This window comes from Plectropomus leopardus, chromosome 15, assembly GCF_008729295.1.
Source record: "Plectropomus leopardus isolate mb chromosome 15, YSFRI_Pleo_2.0, whole genome shotgun sequence".
Classification (NCBI taxonomy): Eukaryota; Metazoa; Chordata; class Actinopteri; order Perciformes; family Serranidae; genus Plectropomus; species Plectropomus leopardus.
This window is the reverse complement of record NC_056477.1, coordinates 22,162,302-22,179,872: the sequence shown is the minus strand read 5'-3', so window position 1 is coordinate 22,179,872 and position 17,571 is coordinate 22,162,302. Positions and strand designations below refer to the sequence as shown.

General features: G+C 40.5%; 1 protein-coding gene across 4 annotated transcripts in view; it reads left to right on the top strand.

Moving 5' to 3' along the window:
* LOC121954384 (signal-induced proliferation-associated 1-like protein 2) overlaps positions 1-17,571 on the top strand; it is a 105,907-nt gene that overhangs the window by 44,966 nt on the left and 43,370 nt on the right. For all 4 annotated transcript variants that reach the window (XR_006106570.1, XM_042501849.1, XM_042501848.1 and 1 more), the window contains exons 5-8: positions 6,063-6,237; positions 8,457-8,560; positions 10,758-10,915; positions 11,581-12,157. Coding sequence is in view for 3 of the 4 variants with exons in the window: in XM_042501849.1 (XP_042357783.1) it covers positions 6,063-6,237; positions 8,457-8,560; positions 10,758-10,915; positions 11,581-12,157 (1,014 nt within the window). In the remaining variant the exon portion in view is untranslated. The remainder of the gene's footprint in view (positions 1-6,062; positions 6,238-8,456; positions 8,561-10,757; positions 10,916-11,580; positions 12,158-17,571) is intronic.

The following is a 17,571-nucleotide window of genomic DNA, read 5'->3' as shown; positions in this document are numbered from 1 at the left end:
TTAGAGTCATATAGCAGTAAGATCACAACCAGTTAAATACCCCAATCCTCACCCCCCAACTTTTGGTTTGTCCTTTCTGGGGTACAGTAGAAACATGGCAGTGGAACATGGAGGACTGGAAGAGGACCCGCTTCCTATGCAGATATGAAGGGCTCATTCTAAGCTAACAAAACCACAATGATTCTTAGGTTCAGGTGATTATACAGTAGAGAAAATATAATTATGGATATTAATTACATTTCTGTTCATAGATTTCTCTAAGTGGGGCTGGTGGGTGGATGTTTGTTAATTTTTGACAGAGTCAGGCAAGCAGTTTCCCACTATTTACAGTGTGCTAAGCTAACCGGCTGCCTAAAGTCGCCTCATGTTTAATGGGAATATATGAGAGTGGTATTGATCTTCTCTAACTCTTGGCAAATAGGCATTTTTGCCAAAGTATCCAACTATTTCTTTAAGGAAGGTAAAGTTATAGCCAATATACTGTCCTCCACACAGATTTTCCATTTGTTTTAATCACTGCCACAAATTAGTAAAATGAATAACATCTTGGAATTCGAGGAAGATGGACTGTAATGATATTATAATATAAATCTTATTTTTATGGTATATCTGTCTCTGACATTTACGTCAGCTGTAGGAGGAAACAGGAGGGATTAACTTCAAATAGCAAGAACCTTTGTCCCATATGTGGGCTGCTTATTATAGATGTGCATAGTCTCGGGTGTGAAGCCATAAGACAGCCAATATCACACTTGAATAGAATCAATATGAATCCCACACTGCACTGCAGCCATCATCGTCTACTTTAACACACATTTTCTGCTGACACTCAGACGCCTGAGCCAAAGTAACTCACTTTTGACAACTTACTTCATCTAAGAGCAGGTGATTTGGTATTCTGCCTGGATGGCAAAGGATGTCATCTTGCATTATCTCAGTTTGAATTGAATGGCTATTACTGATACGGGCTTTCTATAGTCACAGGTGTCAGAGATGGATTCGTTGTGTGATCTTAAGGCCTTTAATTTCTCATGTAATGAAACTGCAAGATAGAAAGGAGTGTGGGAGGATTAGCCAGTGCTGTATTGCTTGTCTTACTATCAGAGAATTGGCTGCTTATTAGTGTAATTACATTCATTAGCATGAGCCCATCCTTCCAATTGACAGGGGAAAGGCTCTTATAATAGAAAGTGTCAGCCATGTCCCTCTCGTATATTAAGATTTTGTCGTGTGCATAAACAAGAGCAGTGTAGTGTCCTCTCCAAAGCAAGTTAAACGCACTTAAGATGATGACAGAGTTTGTGTATCCAATTATCGCAAAGTAACTTTGTAAGTAAGTGCTCTGGGAAGTGTTTTCTGCCAGATCTCAAGGAGCTGATGCGGGAGTTTGTTCACCTGCCATACAACTTCTAGTGCCTTTGGTATGAGAGACCGTCTGCAGACACAGACTTTGATATAAGACCGAAACTGACACATAGTGAGATGAAAAAAGCAATAAAGTAATCTAAGAAACTTCTTTCAGAGGAGGAGAGCCCGGGCTAAGTGGGGCTCCGTGCTCTTCCAACTGGCACTCCTCCTCACAGACCTCAAACCAAACGCCCAGTGGAGGCCAGTTTTATATTTGGACATCAGTATTTTTGTACACTCCTGTTTGAATCATTAATGTTATGCTTGCCATGCAAATGTTTAATATGTCAAGCACCCCGTAATCTTCTTTTTAACCAAGCTGGACTTTCACCGCCCCTCTAATGTGTTTATGTGAGGAAGCTAATGTTGGACAGGAACTCAGAGCTGAGAGATAGAGTGGTCTGCCCGGATCGTTCTTGTTTGTTTGAGTGCATAATTTCCTTCTGCCGCATGCGGAAAGCTTTATCTGAGGTTATTTTTTTTCTTGTGTTGTATGCGAACTGCTGAGATGTTAGTCCTCTGTTTTTGTGCTGGACTGTGTGTACGTGTGTGAAAGGACTCCTTTTTTGAACAGAAAGCACGTCTGGTGAATGAAAGTGTCCCGGAGCAAGACAGCCTTCACAATAACCTCATGATCAGTTCTGCAGAAAGAATATCCCTGAAAGCAGTGTTGTAATGGCCCTGGATGTAAGAAGAGAACAGAGCATATGTGAATGTGTTTTAGATGGCATTGTAGATCACAGTGAATCGACTGTGTGCAGATGGACTGGGAAAAGCATTAGACACTTGATCTGATTTTTGAGATGTGATTTTTAGGGTGATAGAAATCACAAATGATACATTTTTCTGAGAATGCCAATGATTGTAAAATGTGTATCTGATGTTTCCATCTAAAATCTGGAAAAATGACAGATTTCTCTTTTAATAGAAAATATTATCAGCTGCATCGGTTTCAGAATTAAAAATGCAATTTCAAGCTTTAATTTCTAATTTGTGATAATAAAAGCAGGGATATGAACAAGATAACGTCTAGCCTGCAGGTGTCTGCATGTAACGACACATAATAGTGTTTGGTGATGGTTAAGACAACATCAAAGAGGTCAAAGAAAGGTTAGCTAATCTTATCCTCACAATTATGCTGAACAAATTACCTTCTTACTAACCTAGAAAGACATTTTAACTGCAGTGCTCTGTTTCATAACACTCACAAAGACTAAATACATGACACTGCCCAACTGCAAACACTGCCAATCAAATTTACTTACATTCGTCAACAGGTAAAGTCTTCAGAGGACCATAAATCACTCCTGATGCCCACAGCGACAGTTCAGCTCTGAAGTATAACTCAGGCTTAAGTGAGATTTGTTCCACAAGTCCAACAGAGTAATCTACCACCTACTGAGGCTGTTATTGCTCTGCCAAAAAAGTCACCTCTCCCTTATGTAAATCAATCCCCTGTCATGATATGGAAACCTGAGGATTAACTTGAAATTATGTCGTGACCAGAATTTTTCCCTCTTCATTTTACCCCTCATCTACATTCCACTTTCTTCCTCGTACAACCCCAATTCCTAAGAAGTTTGGATGCTGTGTAAAATGTTCAGTAAAACAGAATGCAATATGTGAAATACACTGGAAATATGTTTTTTTGTTAAACATATTTCCAGTACAGCTTTTCATATGAAATTTAGACCAGACATTGGCTTTAATTCAATAAAGCCACACAGTTTTATTTTTAAAAATCGTAGTGGAATAAAAGAGGAAAAAGGTATTGAACATGCAAAGTGAAATTGATTTAATACTTAAAGAACAATGCCAGCTTCAAGACACTATCACTCATCTCTCACAATGTTCAGGATGGATTTGGGCCATTTTTTCACATAGAGAGTCTTAAAATATTTTAGATTTTGGTGAAACTTGCAAATCTTGAGAGAATTTTACTCTTTTAAGACTTCATCAATTAGTGTTCTTCATTCCCAAACACTAAGTGTTGTTAAAAGAAAAGATGACGTAACACAATGGTAATAAGAGTTTTCGGGGTGCCCATCCCATTCTTGTGAATGCAGTAACTCAAGAACTCTCGCAGAATGGGGTATTTCTTCAAATTTTGCACAAATGGCCACTTGGACTCAGCGATCAATTGTTTAGATTGTGGTGATTATAGGTTAAAACGTCACTGTGACCTCGTCTGTCTCTCTCGCTCTTTTTTTTAACACAATATCTCAAGAACACTTGGAGGGAATTTTCCCCAAATTTTTCACAGACATCCACTGTTACTCAAGAATGAATGGATTAGAGTTTGTTGGCCAAAGGTCACTGTGATCTCACAAAACATGTTTTTGACCATAACACAATAATTAATGCGCTGGCTGAAAAAAACACAAACATCCAATAGAATAAAATGATAAGGTGATGATATATTATATCCAAATGGTCAAAGGTAAACTTCACTGTGACGTCATACTGTTACCAAAAACACTCCTTTGTCCATTACTCAGTGTCGTAACTCAGGAACAAAAGGGGAGACCTTTTGTGCCGCAGGGTTGAAGATGTGTGTGAAGCATCTCTGTTTTCACGGACCTGAATGTAAACTCTTAAGTGCTACTTCACTGGTTCGTAGAGGCGTACACCTACGTGGCAGCAATCCTAGTTTGGAACATGTTGCAGGCATCAAATTCACACTGAGGTATATTTATCAAAAACAGCAAAGATAATTTGATTATTAAATATCGTGTGTTTAAACTATAAGTAAATATAGGCAGAAAAATATCGCATTTCATTTACAAAGTGTCCCAACTTTTTGGTATTGAAATGGTAGATATTGTGCTGCTGAACTTGAACATTTCTGTCCCCAAAACAGCACAAACTGCAACAGAAATGTTTATGTAACAATGCATGCACACTGTAGCCAGGTTTTGAGAGCCAAATTTTGGATTTTAGCTGCATTGGGGACACTGCAGTGCAGACAGATGTCACAGTGATGTTTTGTGTTGTGTTAGGGCACCGCTGTATCCCTCAGGTACGTCTCAGAGCTCTCCAAGGGGAACGTTGTCCTCATTTCTCTCTCCGCTCATTAAGTATCTTTCTATCTTTGCATTTTCTAAGGGTTTTTTTGTTCAAGAGAAGGAGAGGGCGAACAGTTTCCAGCACCCTCCAGCTCTGGACAGATAAAGGGAGAGGAGCGTTGGGGGAAAAGATATATAAAGAGAAAATTACTGCTGTCTAGCAGCTTATGTTCAGATTTTTAGCAAATGGAATATTTTAGCTAATCACAGAGGCGTTAAATGGGATAAAGCTTTTTTTTTTTATGGCTGCTCTACCTTATCAGAAGCCGATGCAGCCAAAAAAATCACATCAAAGGCGGTTACACAATGAGCTTTACCTCAGGAGCATTACTCATCTGTATATGTGTCCTGATGTGTTTGCACTTTTCTGGCAGAGACAAATTTGCACCAAAGGGCAATGCGATTGTCCTTGCCATCGGCCAGTCTGTTAAGAGGAGCAGGAGGTTAAGTGAGCCCATATAATGCAAGATAAAAAATAGGAGACCACATCATTGCATATCAGGCCATTTCCACTGGGCTTGATGGTATAATAGCTTTCCATCCACCGCAGGAGCTTTAGTGCAGAGCAGACCGCCTGATAGAGGAAGTCATCATGACAACAGTGTGAGAAGCACGCCGGGAACCGGTAACCTGTAACGGAGGAAAAAGACAATTCCAATTTGTTTCAGTATAAGGATGATTTGTTGGCTTTCACATTCAGAGAAACCTTTTTCTTTTTGCCATATTGACACATTTGCTGCAGGTCAAGATCGAGCTGTCCTCAGGTGTGAATTGTTGGGGAACAGGTGCCAAACGCAGGGGGCTATTTTTCATCAATTTTTTCCCCTTTTGACTCCCTCTCTTGGCCAGCATCAGAGAGCTATAAGCCATGAAAGATTCATGTTGGCAGAGAGGTCTCTCACTCTCACCGTGAAAGAAGAATCACTCCGGATGTTTTATTTCTTCCTGTCTCTTCGGGAGACAAGTTCATATCAGACCTGTCATTTCTGGATAAAATTAATGCTTGCACTGAGGACCTGTGAGATTTGGCTGCCTTGTGTATGACTATAAATACTCCTTTTTGTGAGTTTATCTTCATTAAGGTGCTCTTTGTTGAACAATGGCTGAGTATTATTAGTGGGGTGTTGTGCAGATCAGTGTTGTTGCTATTTTTACTACAGGTAGGACTTACCAAACAAAAGTATTGCTTAAGGAAGTTTTTTTTTTTTTTTTTTTTAAGAAAGGATTAAAATGCAATTGCTGGCAGCTTATAGAGTTTGTGCTATAAACCAAAGCTATCCTGCTATGTCTGTAATTCACTCCCTTGTTGCTCCACAGCTGCTCTTAAGTAGCAGCTATTAGCTCGGCTTGATTTATGCTCCGCTCAGAGCTCCCGAGAGTTCAGAGCCTGGCTTTACAAAAGGGGATTTCAGCTCTCTCCTAGAAGGGTTATAAAGGCCTTCACATTAGCTGCGACATGATGGAAAGTGGGCACTCGCATGCCCTGAGTGCGTAATGTACAGTATGCATGAGTGTGGTGTGTGTGATACATATCAGCGACAGGAAATGATACTTACCCACCGAGTGTCTGTGTATGTTCCTCCATTCCAGCTAAGCTTCCAGCACAAGGTGGGAGTGCTTTACTGCAAGGCCGGTCAGAGCACAGAAGAAGAGATGTACAACAATGAGAGTGCCGGACCAGCACTGGAAGAGTTCTTGGATCTGCTCGGCCAGAGGGTGCGCCTCAAAGGCTTCACCAAGTACAGAGCTCAGCTGGATAACAAGAGTAAGATAAAAGACACGTCAAACTAGACAATCACAAAGCACAAGCCCACACACTCCTAATCCTGCAGAGTGCAGATGCTCTGCTCTCCCTCATACTGTTTTTTTTATAGAGGGCGGGTCCGTCTGTGTTCTTTTTTGCCCTTTTCAAATGGAAAACACCCACTCTGTCGCGAAAAGTAGTGACGTAGGTTAGAGCGGCGAGCACTGATAATGATAATAGCTGAAAGGGTTTCTTCAGTGGAGTGAAGTACTTATCCATAGTGTAATATAAAGTATAATATTTTCACTGAGTAACTTGCCATTACACAGTAGACAGCCCGACCAAGAATCAAAGCCATTTTGTCCCTGTCTTCAAAACCACTTGACTCTATTGACCAAAACAGTAATTTTACCTCACAGAACACAGGAGTTGCTGGTATAGCGCTGACTCGGCTGGTTAGTTTGTTTGTTTTATTGTGTTACTTTTAGAGCCGAGCTAAAGAGGGATCACCAGCAGTATTTCATGTAGCTTCTGAGTTGGTTAGGGGGTTATGGGCTTTTAAATGAAGAAGCACTTAATGTAGGTTTATATGTAGTAACATAATCATTCACATACCGACATTAGATCACATGGGCAAACGTAGTGTTTTATACAAGACCACTTAAACAGAGACTAAGTTATGACCGAGACCATGGTGAATTGAGACAGACAAAAGATTAGGTCTGTACCCAACTCTGAATTATGCCAGTCGAATCAGGTAAGAATGTTGATACGAATATTTTATTATTGGTTTTTTTTTCCATGTAAAGATTTACAGTCTAAACGGGCTCAGCTGCATTCATGTGATATAGTTAATAAACCAACAGTGCTAACAGCAGATTACAAAGACTGATACATTTTTTGCTGACCACAAATATCACACAAAAGCCACAGGCTGTACCGTTTTAAGTCCCAAGAAGCACACTGACTATCAAATAAATAAATTAAAATAAAAACGACTGCTCGACTTGAAGCTATCTCAGTTGACTGAGGGGTCTCGGACTGAGGATTCGAATATTCCAGTTTCAGGGGGCAGCTCTACAAAAGACCAAGGTTTTGAAGGAGTTGAGATTAGACAAGTACAAGGGCCACATTGCATGACACAAACCAAAGACAAAAATTAATCCAAAAGATCCTCATTCCCAGAAAGACCCACAGGAAGCAAAGATTCCTTTGAAGTCGCCAGTTTTATTACCTAAGCTGATGCCTCCTCCCAGACAGCCACAGCTTCTTCGCCTTTCTCCTGCATTCACTGTCTTGGACTGGGAGTGAAAGGGGCCGGGATGGGGTGACAGCCCTTAACAGTAACAAAAATTTAAAATTAGAAATTAGGTATTGGTCAGGGATTTTGCATTCAATCACACAGTCATGATGTTAACAGATAAATCAGACAATGTACAGGCAATTTGGTGATATCCTTACAGTCGTGGTCTTGATCAGTGTTAAACTAAAATCCAGAGTTCTCTTAGCTGTAAACCAAGAGATCGAGCAAAATTGTGTTTGATTCTGAGACTCAACGGAGACCTTCAAAAAGTAGTCTAGAGGATGTATTGAGACCAGGACAACTCTGGAATCCTACAGCACTAGCTTTTAGAAGGGCTTGGGAAAATATCATTTTAATGCTAAAACATACCTTCTTCGACCAAAATTTAAATCTTCAGATTTGAACACACGAATGAACATGAACACAGAATTAAATTTTTTTTTAAAAACGTACGTGTTATCTAACACATAGAAACCTTTTAAATTGGTTTGATTTCTTTCTGAAACATGGAAGACAAAAAGCAGCTTAACAAGACATGGCCCAAAAATGAGCAAACATTTTTTTTGTTCTAAGAGCATTGCTTGAAGATAAGCACAAAAACAAACAAAACAATGCCCGTCAAAAATACTGAAAATAGAACAAAATATATACTTGTATTTATTTTATATATCTTATTATATTTTTTCCATAACATTGTTTTAAATATAAAATTAATATAGTTATGAATAACATTTTCTGGACGTTTTCCCTATTTTTGGATAAATTAATAATTTGGGACATTTCTTGCCAAGTCGATCACTGCCAGATCCAGGTTTAAAGGGGTTAAGCCTTTATGTCTTTAATCTTGATTTCTGTTGAATTGCATCATCAGTTTATTTAACACAATGGCCTTTTGTAATGAAGCCTTAAACTTTGAATGCCTTGTCCTGTGTTACAGCGGACTCCACAGGCACACACTCTCTCTACACCACCTATAAGGACTACGAGCTGATGTTCCACGTGTCCACCATGCTCCCCTACACACCCAACAACAGACAGCAGGTCAGTAAACTCCACACTTCACCCTCTGTCCCCCTCAGCTGACCACCATGTTTGCTTTGCTGTGTGTACTGTGAGCCAGCCTCTAATGGTGGTAATAAGTCCCTGAGCAGCTTCCTTTTAGGAAATCTTCAATCCCGGCTCCTGCCAATCTTCCCCAGAGGCTCATTTTGCCACGGTAATGACCTATCAGTTGAAAGCATGAGCATTGCCATGGTTACGGAACCCCACAGTAGGATTTTAATCAATGCATCCCCAGGGGTTGGACCTAACGTGGTATTAGATGGGCCTCTGTGACTGTCTGCACTAACAAGTTGAATTAAGTGGATGTAGTGGTGGACTGGCGAGCGATGGCCCGATAAAGCCGCGATTACAGAGGTTCACCATCTTAGTCTCTGCACTGCTTGCATGGAAGTACTTTTTGAACCCATAATGAAACCTGTGGGTAAAATCCTGCTGCAGAGATATTAACAGCGAGGATACGAAGGGGGCAGTGAAGTGAGTCGGAGGCTGAGTCGGAGGCTGACTCTGCAGCGAGATACTGCAGAGGCCTAATCCATCACGTGCATCCAAAACATCTGATTGGAAGGATTTGGGGGGTATCTTTCCCTTTTCTTTTCTCCTCCTCCAATTGTGTTTCATGGAGTGGGATAGTTTCATTTAATCCCTGGTGGTAATCTTGCAGCAGGCACCGGCAGAGCTCATCTCTTCATCCTTTCCAATTGACACCTGAACCCTCTAATCCCGCATGTCCCGGAGTCTTGTTGACCCTCACTGACAACTTTATACCAGCCAGAGAATGAGGTTAACTATCTGCACAATGCAACAATACAAGCAGTCTACATTGGGTTTGAGGGAATATGTCTCCTTTGCCCAAAAAAAAGAATAATGTATGCTAACAGAAACGTCTCCTTATACAGAAGGCTCTTTATTTTGATTTTGAACACAAAATTTCAGAGTCAGAACGTGAAGCTGTGTCAGTATGTAAATCTGTGTTTAGAGGTCTGTAAATGGTTTGTTGTTTTGTTTGTGATACGACTGATGCCACAGACATTATATTGGATTCATCACTCAACATCGATGTGATGAGGACTTTAAAAAAAAAAACCAAAATTAACCTGTAGGCTTGGGCTGGATCAAGGTATTACGGTATACTGGGGTATTTAGAAATCCTGAAAGGTATGATTTTCTGTACAGGTAAAAATACAGATGCTCCTCATTTTTTTAAACGGATATGGAGATGCTGCATGAAGGTGTTACCGGGGTGCCTGTTCCATAGGTGAAACGGGCAGCTGATCTTAAAATGATGACAACAAAGACTGGTGGGGATAACGTTACAGGACTAGTCAAAAAGAAAAATGCTATGTGTGCTCCATGATTCAATATTATCACGATTCTAAAGATTTTGCCAAGTAATGTGATAACATATTGCGATTTATTACCTTTTTTCAGTTAGAAATTATTTCCTCAAAGGAAAACTTTGTCAACATCAGGTTTATCTATGTATTATTTTCAGTCTGTTCACATCACAGTAAATCATTTTTATTGCAGCAAAATGTATCAAGTGGACTGAAACAGACACAAATCATCATTATCATTCTAGTAGGCTAGCAAAAGTTTAATTAAAAAAATCAATACTCGTCAGCCTGACACAATATTGCCACACAAACGTTGCGATACTATGCTGTCAATTTTTCCTTCACCCCTAAAAACATGCCTCAGCCTTTGTTTGAGAGTAACTTAAACTTAATCTTGAGATGGCATCTTCCATCTACAAAAGCATATTTATGAGCAACATGTTTTTACTTAAAGCATTTCCGTTCAGCGCACTGATGTGTTGGAATCTGCTGAGTCAAGTGTCATTGGGTCCTCCAGCAAGACAGACACTCATTTCCTCCCAACTTATAATTACTCTATTATTTAAGTATTCAAACCTTTCAAGACTTGTCTAAGTAGGCTAAGCGCATATAGATGCATGACATACATGCTACTTCTATCACCTGTAGCTCAGATTGTACGCCTCTTATTTTTCACATAATTACTGTCATATATTGTGTACTTTGTGAAATGTCAGCAAAGTATGCAGATATGACAAAAGAGGCTGTTAACCTTCCCTTGTTTTGTGCTGTACTATAGGCACCCTTATGTGATGCCTTTTCTCCTTGTTCTGTATCTGACTCTGTTTCTCCCTTTTTCATAGTTACTAAGGAAGAGGCACATTGGCAATGATATCGTCACCATAGTATTCCAGGAGCCCGGGGCCCTTCCTTTCACTCCAAAGCACATCCGCTCTCATTTCCAACATGTGTTTGTCATCGTCAAAGTCCACAACCCCTGCACTGATAACGTCTGCTACAGGTAAACAGAACAAGCGTGCACCACGCCTGCAAGGCTCTCTCAAAGCTATTTCACTAAGGCTGATGAAAATGGAGAGGGTAAAAATGCAACATCTTTATTCGGTGGCGTCGATTCAAACCCCTCAACATTAGAGCTCCTCACCATGGGATAAGGAGCAAACTAATATCCTCAAGACAATTTAGGGGAATGTGTTTCTCTTTTGATGTGCTTTGCATAAATGTCTTCATGCCAAACGGCTCAACATGAACTCTTACGAGCACTTAATTTGAAAGAATAATAATAATAGCCTGCTGAGTGCTTTCTATGGTTTCTGTCATGACTTTATAGTAATGTGCGGGAATCACGAGGCTCTTTTGATCTGTTCGGTGATGATACAGTTATTATCTTCAGAGACACCTTGAAATTATGACTTACAACTCTCTCCTCGAGTGTTTCTGAAGTCAAGACGACTCTTGTTAATAACATAGCGTTTGTTGAACAGAGCAAGATTAGTCTGAGCTCCTCTCAGTCTTTCCGTTGGAAATAATTTTCCTAAAAGCCATATAATTTCAACACTCTTCAAATGGCTGCTCATTATATGTACAGTTCAATACTCCTTTACTTCTTTTACTTTCTCTTAACTGTCAACGCTGCCTCTGATTGATTCATCCCATCCTGTTTTCCAGCGTGGCCGTGTCCAGATCTAAAGACGTGCCTCCGTTTGGCCCCCCTATTCCCAAATCTGTAACTTTCCCAAAGTCGGCAGTTTTCAGGGACTTCCTGCTTGCCAAGGTCATCAACGGAGAAAACGCCGCACACAAGTCAGAGAAGTTCCGAGCCATGGCGACTCGCACACGGCAGGAGTACCTTAAGGACCTGGCTGAGAACTTTGTTAGCACAGCTACTATTGACTCTGCTGTCAAATTCAGCTTCATCACCCTCGGAGCCAAGAAGAAGGAGAAGGTGAAACCCAGGAAGGATGCACATCTGCTCAGCGTGGGGGCCATCACCTGGAGCGTCTGCGCCCGGGACTTTGGCCAATCGATAGACGTGGACTGCTTGCTCGGCATATCCAATGAGTTTATTGTGCTCATCGAGGAGGAATCAAAAAATGTGGTCTTCAACTGCTCGTGTCGTGATGTCATCGGATGGACCTCAGGGATTATGAGCATTAAGATCTTCTATGAACGCGGGGAGTGTATCATGCTGTCAGCCCACGACAACTGCGGAGAGGACATCAGGGAGATGGTTCAGAGACTAGAGGTAAGATCCTTAAAGACTCAACTGTACTTATCTCTGTAATTTTAGAAGTCTTAATGTCTTCTGGAATAGACCATAGGGGGGAGTAGCTGATCCTTTGTAGCATACTTTATGCACATGTCTTTAGCATCAGTCTCAAATCAGCATATTAAGAGATTTTAAAACACTGCATCCACCTCTCAGAGGGAGTAATTCACTCCTCGGAGGAGTTCTCTGTGGCTAATTGAGGGTTTCGTCTTAGTTTGGCATCCAGTTTATTTTGATATAATAAGCATATTACAGTAAAAACAATTAAGCTGTCACACCAGTGGTGTGTCAAAAAACAGTTTTAATGGGTCGGCCAAGGTGCAGTCCGGGTTGGCACAAACACACAAGCATGCACAGACAGATTAGAAAAGACTTTAGCATCAACATTAGCCAAATATTGATGACACCTTTTCCTGTTCAGTCACTGAGCAGCTTTTTATGCTCAAGGAAAGCAGAAAAAAATAGTTTCGGCTGTATTGCCCTAAGCACAGTACATTCATCTTTGGCCACACGAGAGAACATTTGCATTGGTCTTGTCTTTGCTCTAAATTGTTGTTGCTGCACAATTGTTGTCTTCTCTCTAAGGGCCCCGAAAAACCAAGCCAATGTCAGTTTATGTCAGGGTGTCGGTGAGCGTTTTTACAGTGCATCTTGCACTGTTGGCACCAGTCAGCCCTTCTAAGGCCTTAAGTTAGGAGGGTGTGGGATCCAAACAAACTTGTTTTTTAGGTAAGATTATATTTTAAGCCATTGAGCTCTTAAGCAGAAACAGTTTGTAAGGTTTGTGTTATTGCTTGCTTGTGCATAGTCAATATGCTTTGTTATTTTAAAATCAGATTGTGTTTTTAATGTGCTAACTAGCGTCTTGAATCCGCCCTGTCAGTCTTACAGTTTTCCCTCTTGAATGACCAACACATACTACCGCCTCCTGCTGGTATGGAGAGTTATGTCCTCTCACACAGGTGCAAACCGAATGTGCTAGTTGGCTGTTGGCTGTAACCTTTGCCTAATGTTCAGGTGCAAATTTTTGGTTGAGACACAGGTGAGGTCGGCCTTCATTGCCACAAGTTCTTTGATGTTGGTTTGGTGTGACTGGACCTCAAAGCCCAGCTCAGACCAAAGATTTGCGACGGGATGAGTTGAAATGTTTTGAAACCAAAAGTTTACACCAATGCAACAAGACAGTGTATCATCCCCATAGCAACAACTTTCTGTACTTATGCTCTAACTTGAATCTCTTTCGAGAGGTGTCAAATCTGAGAATAGTGATAGTGAGATACTTGCTATAGTTGTATTTCTAGTGTTTACACATTGAAAACATTTCTTTTTTAAATGAGAAGTTTTTGGAAAATTTGTAGGCATCCATTCAACTGAATACCCAAGGGGCTTATGCTAATTTCTACCATGAAGTTGACACTAACTATTGAGATATCATTTCACCATGGGAACAGCTGATGATAATGCTGGCTTCTCTGTCCTATAGTCTACTATTTTTTAAGATCATTTTTTTGGGGCATTTCCCTTTATTTATAGGACAGTGTGAGAGAGACAGTAAAGGTGGGGGAGACAGAGGGGGGAAAGACACAGCACAGGGCCACAGTCCTGACTCGAACACTCTACCCAGTGAGCTAGAGGTCAAGTCAAGTCAAGTCAATTTTATTTATTAAGGCCATTATCACAAAACACAGTTTGCCTCAGAGGACTTTCCAGCACACGACATCCCTCTGCCCTTAGACCCTCACATTGCCTAAGGAAAAACTCCCCCAAAAAAACCTCTCAAGCCCCCTAAAATCTACCATTTTGACCAGCTGACAGTTTGTAACTGACCTGACCAGCTGACTTTGCTGCAAGCTGATTGGCTTTTGAAACAGTTGATGTGCATTATATTCCAACACCAGCTGCCAGTGACTTGACAAACTGAGTGCAGGTGACACCATCAGCAGGCTTGGCAACTGTCTAAATTTTTTGGTCTGAACTAGGCATACTATGGCCAACACCCAAACATTTGAGGCTACAACATTTGGCTACTGCAGATTTGTTGATCACTGATTAAACAGTTTTTTCAGAGCTTTTGAAAACCTCTTTGTTGTATTTTTAGTCCCAACATCCAGAGAAACATCCCCTCTTGGGTTTGAAAAGTAGTTCACCACCATATCCCTCCTAAAAAGAGACCTATAAGTAACCCCCATGAAACACAGTAGTAGTCTGTCATCAGAACTGCCCAGTAAATCTATTATGACTGTGTTTCACACATAAGCTGCAGGACTGTGAAGGAAAATGGCTGGCTTCACTTTAAATGATGCAGTGAGGCATTTTACTTTGGGATAGTTGTGGTCGCTCTGTGGTGAAACAATGCAGTCTGCAAATATTGCTCTTACCATTGTAGCTTTACTACTTACCACAAAACTTGTTATTCTATTTTCACCATTATGCCAGCAGAACGGTTGCTTGCTTAACCTATATCTATCCTGTCAAGTCTAATGTGCTGTAACTCCACTCTGAGCTTCTGGTATTTTATTTTCTTGTGTTTCTGTCATTGCCTTTTTCTCCTCAGCATTGTCAGAATATGGATGACAGAATTAGCCCAAAACTATTTGTTTTCCCGACTTGCCCGTCGTCTGTCTGCCTTGTTTAGAGTGTGACTTGAATGTGAAACTGAAAAATGAAATCAATAGACTCCCAAGAGGATTATAGACCTCCTGTTGATAGTTTTTTTTTGCTCATCACACAGAATGAGCAGAGGTGTACAGTTAAACGTTCAGGTCACACAAGTGCAGATGTTGTTTATCAGGATAAACCATTATGAAACACCATTTTCATTAAAAAAAAAAAAAAAGCACAAATCCAGAGCCACTTCCTGCGGCAGACAGTTAATGAGAGTAAAAGATTAGCAATGATGGGATTTTGGCCCATTCTTGATTTTGCGGATATCTGGGCGCAGGTGCAGGAGGAGGTAACTTAAACAGGACACCAACCCAGTTTTGAAGGGAAGGAGAGAAAACAGAGACATGTTTTCTGGGGGGTCTGACTAAGAATAGAGGACACTTGGCCTCACTTCTTTACTCCTGTCGAGAGCTATCCACTTTTTTCTCTCATACCCATTTTGTAGTCCAGCCATGGTAATCTGCACAGCTCTGCGGCCCAGCTTACATTGTGTGATGAGAGAGAAAATAGGTCAAAACACCTGGTTCCTCAGCCTGGACACTGGCATCCAATGCCTTGTTTCCGCTCCTTGTGTTGCTGCGTAGGCTTTGCTTTTCCTATTCCAGTTTCCACGGTTTGTTTACTGAACCTCTAATCAGGCAACCCTTTGTTTCCTTCAAATAATATTGAGGTTGAATCCCAAAATCCAAACCTGAGCTGTGCATGACCTTATTTCAGCCTGCCTGCATACTCTCCTCCACTTGTCCCTTTGGCAAACTCATCAAAAGTCTCGAAATTTCCAACAAACCCCAGCCAGCGAATTATTGGTTCAGCCAGCAACATGGGAGTAACAATCCATTTCAGACAAAAAACATAAGAAAGAACCTCAGTCTTCTGAGGATTATGATAGACAGGGGATAATTTACACCTTTTTTATTATCGCCTCTCGCAGTGAACTATTTTCAGAAGAGTTTAGAAATTAGAACAGGCAGAAATAAATGTGCACACGAGGACAAAGATTTTGCATATCAACCACCTCAGAAAGCACAAGATCCTGAAGAAGTATTTACCATAATTAATCTTAAAAGGACATGGGTGTCATTCAGTGTCTACTCAACTCATCATAAGAAAGGACGGAGCAGGATATATTAGCATTTGTGATTAGCCAAAGGACATCGCTTCCTCATTCACTATGCTAATATCCTCTCACTTTTACTGTCCACTCACCCAGGGGATTTGTGAGGGATGTTTCACAGGAGAAAAAAAAAGCTCAGAATAGGTATTAATAATTGGGTGGCTATTTGTGTTATTCACACAGACAGTGGAGCAGCGGCAGTATGCACATTTGGAAACGAGCTGACCGTGCATTCTTTGCCCCAAAGGTGTCTGTAATGTCCCAGAGGTTGACTCGAATCATGTTTCACTGGGAGGATTTACAGGCTGCTGGACCTGTGATGTAATGCGAACCAGAGTGAGCAGATTGCCCACTGTAACACACAGAGGAGTCCAGTGTTAGAGCACAACTAAAAGCTTTGTGATAATGTCCCGCTCTCCAGGGGTGTTGCTGAGCTGGGTGGCTGCGTGTTCAACATTTATGAGACAAGTCATCTCGGCTTAGGTGCCAATTTTATTTCGTTTCCTGAATAAAGTGCAGGCAGTCTCCAAAGTTGGGTGTGTTTCTTTATGTTTGTATCAGCAGAGCTACAAATAAACACTAATCATCATATCTGCTATGAAGTTAAGAGACAGAAAAGGTAAAAAATAAAACAAGGGGAAACTCTGATGACAGTAAATGCTTTAGAGCAGCAAATATTTTGGGAATTGTTGAATCATTTTGAGTCATTTTCCTGAAATTATCCTCTAGTTCTAGCCTCTCAAATGTATCATTTCATGATGTTTATATGTGAGAAAATGGAAAACCTTACACAAACATCATAAACCCATGACGATGCAACAACTCTTAATTAGCAGCACTTTGATTTTGGTTTAGCAACAGGATAATTTTTCAGCCCACTGTATTCTGTCTCTGAAATGCCTGTTGGAGGGCAGAAGTTGGTATTCTCCATTTAGAACGTGCGAGGGGTTATCAGAAATGCTGTTAGTACCCTGAGCATGCTCTTTGGTTGCCTGAAGAAGTGTGCCACAGGTTGGAAAAGTTGTAGTTGATTGCATAATGTAGTTTTCCATTTGTTGATCAATCTAGAAAAGTAATTGGAAGGTTCATGGATAATGACAAGAATTGTTTGTTACAGTATAATCTGTCAGTTTAGTGGGTGCATGATATTCTAATTTAAACTATCAGGTAATCATGTGACCTCTGAAATGTCCAAGAATAGAAACTGAATTTCCAAAGTGACATCTTTATGTTGCTTGTTTTGTCCAACCAGCAGTCCCAAAATACCAAATCATTCAGTTTACTCTTGTATGTAATAGAGAAAAGCAGCAAAAAGTCAATTAATGTTTGGCATTTTTGCTTAATCACTAACTTAAATGATCAATATATGGCATGATTGTTGATACATATTTTGTCAATCAATGAATCTGTTCTTAATCCTAACCATTTTGAGGCTTTATTATTAACTACTGACATTGAGGTCTCTGTGAAACAGCAGTTAGAGCGTCTTTAGCCTCTGCACTGTGACGTATTTCCCAGTGAAATGTAATATTTAAGTGGTGTACACTAGCAAGACATATATACATCAAATCTTTTGCATTTGATTGGACTGTTAAAATTGGGCAGGATCAGC